At 43.2% G+C, this 10,353-nt stretch overlaps 1 protein-coding gene across 1 annotated transcript in view; it reads left to right on the forward strand.

Annotated features, from left to right (window-relative positions):
• Window positions 1-1,448: 1,448 nt before the first annotated feature.
• Window positions 1,449-10,353, forward strand: part of LOC135411026 (calpain-8-like) — a 30,488-nt gene continuing 21,583 nt past the window's right edge. The window contains exons 1-2 of the mRNA XM_064648121.1: window positions 1,449-1,757; window positions 4,411-4,480. Coding sequence (XP_064504191.1) covers window positions 1,521-1,757; window positions 4,411-4,480 — 307 coding nt within the window. The 5' untranslated portion in view covers window positions 1,449-1,520. The remainder of the gene's footprint in view (window positions 1,758-4,410; window positions 4,481-10,353) is intronic.

The following is a 10,353-nucleotide window of genomic DNA, read 5'->3' on the forward strand; positions in this document are numbered from 1 at the left end:
GAAGTATTGACATGTAACAGGGATAAAAAGCTGGCCATCCTTCTCCTTTACTTGATTTCAACAGTACTAGTTTAATTTTGGGGTAGCTGATATATTAATTTCCTCATCCCAGCCTTTACTACCTGTGCCCACCTGGAACTGACCAAGTAATTTTGTTTCCTCCTTTTTTCATTCCCTCTCTTCAAATATTTGCAGACAAGCAACCCGGCTAGCCTCTGTTTGAACACTTTATCTCAACAGGTTTCAGTCCTTAAAAATTCTCTCTTCCCTTCCCCACACCTTCTGTCTAAATTTACCAAGGGGTAGTCATCAAACATGCTCTTTGGCAAACAAAGTCACTGTTTACCCAGCTTTTTACTGGACATGCAGTGGTCTTTGCTAGGGTATCCTGGCCATTATATAGGAAGACAGCAGAGAGCAGCTGTGCTCCATGTAAAATATTTCTTCCTTCAGTTCTTGAACCTACAGACATTTTCAGCCACCTTTCCAGGGAGGTGTGCACCCCTGTGTCAGTACAAAATGGGGTTTCTAGGGTAGAAACTTTGAGTTTTTCTACTACAAGAACAGGAACCACTATTTTTAAAGGTTTTATACAGCCTTTTACAGCATAATTTTTTTCTGCTTGTAGATATTTTATATTCAGGAAATATCATCAAAAAACTGTAAAGAGGATGGCTGACTTCTCACTAGCTGAGATGGGGAAGGTATAATTTCTGCCCAAGGTCACACTGGGCATGAATAGCAGGGCTTACCTTCTATCTGGTGAAACAATTTCCCATTTTTGGCCTAGGTCATGCTCCTAGATTGTATCCTTGCCCTCTGCAGATCATATAGTCAAGTGATCAGCTTTAATTCTGTCAAGTTCACACCTTTTATTGATAATAAATTAAATTAAAAATTCCTACTGCTTTGAGAGTACTAAAGAGAGGGGTCCTTTTGAAAATACCCATCACTTAAGCCAAAAATGTGTTCAACTTTTCCCTAGCTTTAAAGCTCCATGGCATCTCCATAGCCATGTAAGCTGTAGCAATAGATACCCAGCTCCAGGTTTTGTGGCTGTACAACCCTCCAACAGCACAGAGTCCAACCTCAGAAGGCGGAAAGAAGTTTTAAACCATCTTCACCTGGATTTTTAAAGTACTGATCCTCAAACTTGACTTTCAGCACACTAAACTCACACAATCACTTTCTGTGTGTAAACAGGTGTGTCTGCAAAAACATTGTTTTCCCTTGCTCCTTGTTAAAAGAGTACTTTAAAAAGGGACTGCAAAAAAAGCAAATAGCATGGGAGCAGCACCAGGCAGTGCCCACAATCCCAGCCGTGCTGGCTGTGGCTCCCGCCAGCTCCTGCCTGTGTCTCTCAGGTACATATTTGCACTTCTGGTGCCTCCTCCCTCCAGGGCTGCAGGAGCATTTAGAGCAGTCCTTGGCTCCACCCGAGCCTGCTACCTGCCTATACTGACCTCCTCTCCCAGGAGGCAAAGCCAGAGCTGCACCACGCACTGGGAGGGTGGGCAGGCATGTCCAGGGTCGCGGCAAGGCTGTGCCAAGAAAGAGCAGTGGCGGATGGGCTCGGATCCAACAAGAATGCCATCAAGTATTTGAAGCAGGACTATGAAGCCCTGAAGCAGCAATGCCTGCAGACTGGCACCCTGTTCAAGGATGAGGAGTTCCCAGCCTGTCCCTCTGCTCTGGGCTACCGGGACCTGGGACCATACTCCTTCAAAACCCAGGGGATAATCTGGAAGCGCCCCTCGGTAAGAGTGTCTATTTTACTGGGTTCAAATCTAATCAAAGCACACCTGAACATGCATGCTAAAGCAGTGGTGAGCCTGAATATCCACTATTCCTGTATGTTTTCTTCTTTAATTCTATCTTGCATTACCTCCATGGTTGGCAGAAGCAAGGCTGGAAAGGGGGTGGGGAAAAAAAAAAATCATCGTTTTCTAAGCCTGTTATAAAGCAGGGAGTCTGTGGGAACCTGCTTCATGGGAACAGGCTTCCTCCCTGTCCATCCCAGATCCTCAGAGCTACAAGTCCAGGGTGCAATCTAGAGATGGATTGAAAAGCCCCATGTGTATCCAGACAGACCATGGGGTACCCCTGGAGCAGTCGATTGTAAAAGTACCCACACCAAGGTCTTGCCACTGTGCACCTCAGGAAATCAGGGTAATATGTAAATAAAATCCTCTGTCTCACTTCAAGCTACATATAACAGTTAAATAGCAATTGACTGGAATTGCTATTACCCAAATACATATATCCTACAAATGGCCTCTGATTTTAAGAAAGTAATTTTCATCAGGAAAGATTAGATGATGATTTTTTTTTTAAACTGCAAAATCAGGGCTTCAGAGATTTTTCTGCATTTTCATTTTTCAGTCATTTGTTTCTGTCTCTACTTTGCTCCTCCTTTGTCATTTTGGCCCTTCTCGTAACATCAAGAAATATTAAAAAACTGAGGAAGGAAGGAAAAATCTCCAAATGACTTACCTCCCTCTGATGGGGGCAAGGAAAATGAGAAGAACAATAGATTTCAAGACTTTGATTTTTGTTGTGTTTTTCACCTGAAAAGTGAGAAACAGAAATTTGGAGGTTTAGTAACTCCAGGCCTAATAACCCTGGCAACCCCATTTGTCCATAAGCACCTTACTCTGGCACCCAGGTGCTACAGAAACAAGTACCATGGATGTGTCTCTTGGCTTTGCCTCTCCTTCTGGAGGTCAGCCTTAGGAAACTCATTAAATTAGACAGGCTACAACGTTGAGCCTGCTGCAGGCAGAGACACCCACAAACATATCAAGGTAAGGAATAACTGAGGTCTGAGATCCAACAGGGTTAAATGTTCCAGTCCTGCCTGCTAGAGACCCACCCTCATGGGACCCCTCTGCCTTCCCGGCACTCAGCAGAGACACAAGCAATTTATGGACACTTAATCCACAAGTACTGGGACCCACTGGCTTATCCCTATGCAGGGGTCAGAGCCCAACCCTGCTGCAAGGTGACACAAACTCTCTGCTTTGCTCTCTTCGGAGGGACCTGGATCTAATCTGTTTTTATGTGTTGTGGGTGACTCCTCTTGGAGGCCACACCCTGCTCATTTCTCAGGCTTTTTCTACCGGTCAGCAGGTTTCCATCTGCCTGTGATTGCAGGCTGACAGGGTCACCACTCACTTCCCTGTCTGCATCCAAACCAGAACCAGTGGGTAACTGGGAGAAAACCTGCTGGAGGAGTGCCCCCTGCAAAACAAATATCTGCTAATATCAACCCCTGTGACTGCTGCTTTGCGGACAGCGAGTGTTAGACACTGCCACCACAGACCTATCTTCCGATTTCAACAGTGGGTTTATAGAAAGAGAAAAGATGGAAAGTCAGCTGTGTGAAAGGTGTATGTGGCACTTAGGAGTGGCTCAGAAAGGACAGGTGTCTAGGTGAGTAGTAAGTCATATGCGGCTGACTGACACCAGGTGCACTGCTTTGGAGGGAGGAGAGAAAAACCTACAAACCCCCTCTTTCTGTGTGGTGGGTAACCTGCTCCTGACTCCTATCCACCGAAAAGAAGCAAAAAAGAGGTAGCTGAGATGCCACCTATTGCAAGAGGAAATTGGCTCTTTGTCACACACATGCACACAAGTAGTCCTGGGTTGCCCCTGTCTCTCCACAGGATGCTCAAAGCTGACAACTGCTGCTCTCTGTGAGAGCCAGTGACTGCCTAAACTGTCCTCAGACCTGCTTGCCAAGTTAGGCTTCCTATAAACTGCCCCTTGCTGCCATCCAGAAGCTCGTGGAAAATGCTCAAGAAAACAGAGAAGGCTTTTGTCTCTAGAGAGACAATATTAACTTCCTAATATAGGCCATGAATTGTTGGAGAGCTCAGAGTTGGGACAGGAGTGACAGTCATTGCCATAACCTACTTGGCTGTCCCCAAAGGGCCAGGAAGAAAGGAGGGTTGTTGCTAATAAAAGCATTTGCGTGGTTGGCCTCCCAGGAAGCGGGGTCAGGGTTGGGGAACATCCTCCACGCTGTTGGCAGTGGAAACTCAGCAGAGCTCCAGTGGCACAGGCAGCAGCAACAGTCACAAACTCACTTGCACTGCTCGAACTAAAATCTCAGCAAGACAGAGTAAGTTGTAAATGCCGAGGTTGAATTTTCACCTGTCTACACAGTAGCAAAAATTCTCACTAATATCACTGACAGTCTCAAGTAGCAGGATTTGCCTCAAAAAATACAAGCAGTCCTCATTTTTTTACAGAAATGTTCTGAGACCATGTTAATCAGAGAGAAAAGATATATTTTATAAGAAATGTTGAAAGTGTTTAATATTTTTTGAATATTGAAACAAGGAACAAGAAAAGGGAACTTCTCAGACCAGAAAGGGTGATGCAAACTCTGAAATTATGTCTTTTCAGGAATTATGTGCCAACCCTCAGTTTATAGTTGGAGGAGCTACCCGAACAGATGTCTGCCAAGGAGAGCTGGGTATGTACAGTGCTTCTGAATTTTGTTTTGTAAGAAGAAAAGAATTGCAGATTCATTTAAAAGTTCCTCGTACACGGACCATTTTATTTTATTGGCTATCTCCCAGATGTAGTATGGAGAGAGGCAGATACCCAAGAAGGGGACCCATGTACCAGCATTGCTGCCTCAGACAGGGTATATATATGGGCTTGTAAGAGCTATGTCAAACTTGGAAGACACCAAACTGTCTCCTGGAGGAGGGAAGCTAATTATGTGGAGCAGAAGACTGGCTTACTCTTGACATCTTAAGATAGAGTTGGACACCAACCTAATCATGAGAACACTCGCGCCGAAGCAAGACAGTGGGCTTTGTGCCCATCCCAGCAAGAGCAGCTTCAAAGACTGTGGGGACAATGGACACCAGGGAAATTTTCCCCTGTAGCCTAGACCCTAGGGGTTTTTATCTGGGAGGCAGAGCAAGTTCCAGCCTCAGTTTCACACAAAACAAATACATAACAACCAAGGAATGGAGCAGGAACTGGTTTAGTAGAGAGGCTGGGTCTATGACCATTTTGTGCCGAGCAGGGTGGTCCAGGTGGGACTTAGAAACAAAGACCACATAATAAAAAATGAACAGAGCACATAAACCTCATAATATGATCCACAACGGCAAAATGTTCCAAGGCCTTCATGCTGAATGCTCCTTCTGCTTGTACAGCATTTGTCATAGAGCTGCGAGTGGGGACAGGAGCAACTGGGCACCAGCCACACCATGCAAGCTCAGATAGAAAAGACAGTGCTGCTCAGCTCCCCAGATTAAGGCCTGATCCAGAGGAGATGTCTCTCAGGCAGCACTCATCCTCTCCTCGAGATCCATCACAGAAAAACTTTCTTACACGTTTTTCTCCAGGGCTTGCCGTTGACTTAACAGAGCTGCTGTGCAAGCGGCCAGAAGGGAGCTGTAAAGGGACTTGATCCCCCCCTCAAATAGCTGCTGCAGCAGCTGCCTTCCCTGCCTGCCTCACTGATAAGATCCAGCTGCAGAAGACAGCAGCAGCAACCTCTCCTGACTACATATAGAGGCAGGAAGGCTGAAGCTCTTGTAATGAGAATTTGATAGATTAGACACAGAGAAATCAGCCTTTCTCCCTCCTGTGCTGCTAACTGCAGTACTCCTGACCTCACTGGTTTTCCAGCCCATCCATTGTGCAAATGAGATTCAAACAATTTCTGCAAGTCATTGGCAATAAATAATACCAATGCTGGTCTTGTAAACACAGCACCATTAAAGCAATTGCTGAAAAATTCCCTGGTGTGTGGGCTTATACTCCAAATGCTAAAAATAAGATGCCCAATCATATACTTGCTCCAGGATATTTATTTGGTGGATGCTGGGGAGATCACTTACTCTATTTTAGGAAAATGGTTCAGATAAGTAATAAAAGAGACATTTCTTGTCACCTTCTATTTGGGAAGTTTCTATAATAGCATTAAAACAAAAAAAAGATCACATGCCTGACATAAAACCTCATTTTCCTTGACAGTTTACAAGCTATAGGACTGAAGAATATTACCTATTCTTAAACTAGAAGAGGTCAATGTGTTATTTGTGTTTAGCCTGGAAACTGAATACAAATACTCTGAGTCCTTTTCTGCTTCTGTCACCTGCTGAATGTCTCTGTGGAGTCCCAGTTCTTTATGCTCAATGGGCTTTCATTAGAGACTGCTGCCAAAATCCATCAAATAGTGGTAACAACAGAACTGGACCCAAACTCCTCCTGTGAATCTGGGGATAGTGTCTGGCTCTGGGTTTTCTGAGACCAGCTTTTGGTGGGCAGTACCCCAAGTGCTAGTTCTGAAAGCTGCTCCAAACCTAGAAGAAAAGTCCCGAAATCTAATTCTGCTTTATTAGGAGCTTGCTTTTCTCTCTCTTACTCTCTCACCAAAAAAAAAAAAAAAAAAGATAATCCAATTTGTTTCTGTAAGGCTGCTTACAGTTGCTTCTACACACACTGACCCTTCACTAAAACAAACAACAGGCATGGGACTTCCCTTCTAGCATTCAGGAGTTTGCTTTACATCTCCGAGGCATACTAAGCTTTTTTGGTATTTGATCCTATACCTTGAATATCAAAGTCCTTGTTACTAAAACCCTCATGTAAAACACTTCAGTTGAAACAGATCCTGATTACATATTTACATAAGCCACGTATGTGACCGGTTAACAAGTCCTTGAGGGAAATAGAGCCTATTTTCAATAATCTTTTCTGACATGTTTCTTTTCTTTTAAAAATAAAACTGCGGGTCTGGGTTTATATGAACAAAAGGAACAAGAAAAAACAGAGTTAGTCTCACTCCATTAAACTTATTTCTTTGACAACAGTGTAAGCTAGATGAATATCAGCTTGGGAAGTTTGATGGGAACTTGAAAGACTTGAAATATTTTAAACGTTCTTTGAACCGTATCTTTTTGATACCCTAGTAACAACTTGAAATGCAGTCACATAGTCTTAGTTAATAAAGGTGACTTATGAAGTTTTCTTGCAGCTATCTGAATAAGTTAACATTAGAACTGTTTGCAGAAGTTCTTAAGAAGCAAGTGACATAAATTTAATTTTAATAATATAAAACATACTGAAAACCCCTCAGTTTAATATTAGCTTTCCAGATCCACACTATTTATATTCATGAGCTGCCTTTTGTTCTGAATGCTCAGAGGCTACTCCAGGCACTGCAGCTCCTTTGGCCCGGGCTGTCAGCTGGAGGAGTCCCCTGAAGCCAAGGCAGATGCATGAGTTCACACCAACTGAGGAGCCCACCCCATGCATGCTTTGTGCATGTCTTGTCCTACAGGCAGATTTAAAGAGATTACAGGTACAGAACAAACCAAAGCCTGACAGCTCTGAGATAGATCTGATACCTGTTGAGGGAACCTATGAAGCGGGTGTAGGTAGGACAGTACTTAATAATATTGGGTTTGTTCACTTATTTTGCTGTTAGATGTTAATGTATGGCCCTTCTGACGTTCAGTGCCGTGGCTAAGGGGCATTGGAGTTCTAGCAGATATATCTCGTAGCTGTCAAAAAATACATTCACTGAGAACTCTGAGACCTCAAAGAGAAGAAAGCGTGTTCCTTTGCTGGGTTCTCCTTTGCCTTTCTGTACACAGCTGCAGAGCATAATTCATTTCCATAGAAAACCTCAGGAAGCCTTTAGAAATCTCAAAGCAGAGGCAGTCTGCATTGCTATAAATGATAAGCTAGTGGGTCAGTGCTTCCTTGATGTCTGGTATGATGCCCCAGGTACTACGAGCTCTGAAGAAGGGCTTCCAGCAGAGACTAAAGCTGAGAGTCAGTGCTGCTTGACAGTCCGGGAGGCAAGAGCCAGAGCATTGTATTTGGATCCCTTCTGAACACCAGGCATCGCTGAAATAGCAATAAGCCAGAATACAGTCAGAAATGCCTTTCTCCTGTCCAGTTAGATCTTGGAACCAAACACTTGGACTTTTGGCTAAATCTCACCACCTCTAGGTCAAAGAAGAGTTCAGATATTCTGTGTCTAGACACTTCAATGGTAGCTAAACAAAAACCGAGCACTGCTCTGTAGCAACTGAAACTAATCAAATTTCTCATTTATTTTATGGCCTCTGCAAGTGCAGCATGCTTGGGTAAACATCATCAATACAGAGGAGTCGCTCAGCTCCCAGGTCACTGAGGATTCGGTATTCTCTGCAGCAATTCGATTATCTCTCTAAACCAGGAGGTGACTGAGTAGCACTGAGAACACGAGCCATCTCAGTCCATCTGCGAGCAGCAAGTGATTTTATTTCAAGTGCACTAACAGTCAAAGTAATTCTCTGTATATGGACACAGACACGGGAGCTAGGCACAGCTAAGATTCATGTTTACCCTTTCCACCACAAACTCAAGGTCAGAATTGCTTAATTAAAAAAAAAAAAATAAAAAATTGCACTTTACGACCATTTCAAATAACTTCATATCCATGCATCGAGCTGGCTTCTTTTTTGGACATTCAGCAGCAACAGCAAACACTGTAATTGGCACTTGTCTGAAACTTCTGCTCATGATCTATGAGGCTGAGCAGAAGCAGCTATATGCCTATAGGTGATATAACTTCACATGGCTAATGTTGAGAGGTTTTTTTAGAAAAATAATTCTTTTTATAAGGTAAAAGGCTACAACTTCAAACACAGAGTGAGCAGACATGCTTTTTGATATTGTCATTTTTCTGACTATAAGTTTACTGGAAATACATTCTAAATAATTAATTTAATTAATTGGTCAATTGGCCTCTTTTTTGGAAAGGAATAAAATAATTTCCTTACAGTTTGAAAGATTATTCATAACCTTTAGCTGAATCAGGGCAAGTTTGAGTGGTCCTATATAATTTGTCTATCTAGGGAACTTGTGCTGTTGCACAGTCCTTTTGTCATAATCACAAACAAAACTCCAAAATTTATTGCCCACAAAATTATGTTAAACTTTGAAAAAAGGAACATGGACTGTCAAGTTGTACTTTTTTTAGAACTAGTAATCTATTATCCAGTGGGGCTGAGAAGGCTTATTAATAGGCCATGATCCCATTGTGGTGTATAAGAAGGTAAGAGGCAAACTGTGCAGTTTAGGCTCCATTATGGAAGCTCCTTGATATGGACAGATTTCTACATCCTCTTTAATTTGTCTTAAAGTAAATATCACAGGAGCTTGAATGTCACGCATCACTGCTACATAAAGATGCCCCCAAACCATCTACATTCAGACACCCCATGCAAACCCTCATTTTTATCAAGTTACTGCACAGCAGCCAATTCCCAGTTGGTTCCTTTTGGAAGGCATGGTTGATATTTGTTCAGGCACAAGCTTAGTCAAAGATATTAGGCCCCAAAGTAAGGTTTAGAGACAGGGCTCTGCATTGCTTAAGGCAGGCATAGCTACTTTTAAGGCCAAGTTCACCACTGCAATTCTTCCAACACAATTCTTTCCAGGCTTGCTTTGAGCAGACTTGCCTCTAAATGCTTCCCTGGGAGGTTGGACTGCATGGTGTGTTTGAGAGAGGCAGGAGCACCCACATCACTCACTCTCCCAGATGATAAGAAGTTAATTCATGCTGTAAGATAGCTGTAAAGGATTTCACGCTGCATTTGGCATCTTATGGGGTTGAGATTCTAAAATTGTTCAGTTCTGAGTCAGGGAAGTAAATAACATACTAAGGAAACCCCCCTCATTTCACTGAATCTTCTGCCTAATTGCGCATCAAACATACACCATCTTCAGCAAAGCCTGCAGTAGTTTCTTGTTCACTGACTATAAAATCTTGGCCTGGACCAGGAAGGGGAAACCCTTCCACGTGTTGCACATTGGGAGAGCACCAACTTGTCACTGTTGCAACTTGTCTCTGGCCTCAGTGGGGGTGGAGGGACACAACAGGGACACCAAGGTCCCCCATCTTGCCATCTTCTCAGAAATAATGTTCTGCACTTCACAGCATACCAGGAACAGCCAGAGCAGCAAGAAAATCTGGAGTAATTGAGAAAATGAGGATTTCAGTTCTAACTTGATAAGGCTTTTCATCTTCCTCCTCTGAAAATCCTTTCCCCACACTTATCACCATTATTTCTACCTCTCCAAGGAAAACAAAATTATAACAGCTTAAGGCATACACCTGTACCAAGGAAAACCTCAGAGAAATAAACACAAAGCTGATCTGGTCTTAGACTCATTTTTTCCTATGTCTACGTTTCCTTGGCCGAGGAGGTCCTTAAAGCCTTTTTTCCCCCACACCTTGTACTCTCATAATTTTTCTTATTTTATACATAGGTACCTAAGGGTGGGAGGAAACTTCCAGGCCAGCTTCCTCTCCCACAGAATGAAAAA

Source organism: Pseudopipra pipra, chromosome 3, assembly GCF_036250125.1.
Source record: "Pseudopipra pipra isolate bDixPip1 chromosome 3, bDixPip1.hap1, whole genome shotgun sequence".
Taxonomy (NCBI): domain Eukaryota; kingdom Metazoa; phylum Chordata; class Aves; order Passeriformes; family Pipridae; genus Pseudopipra; species Pseudopipra pipra.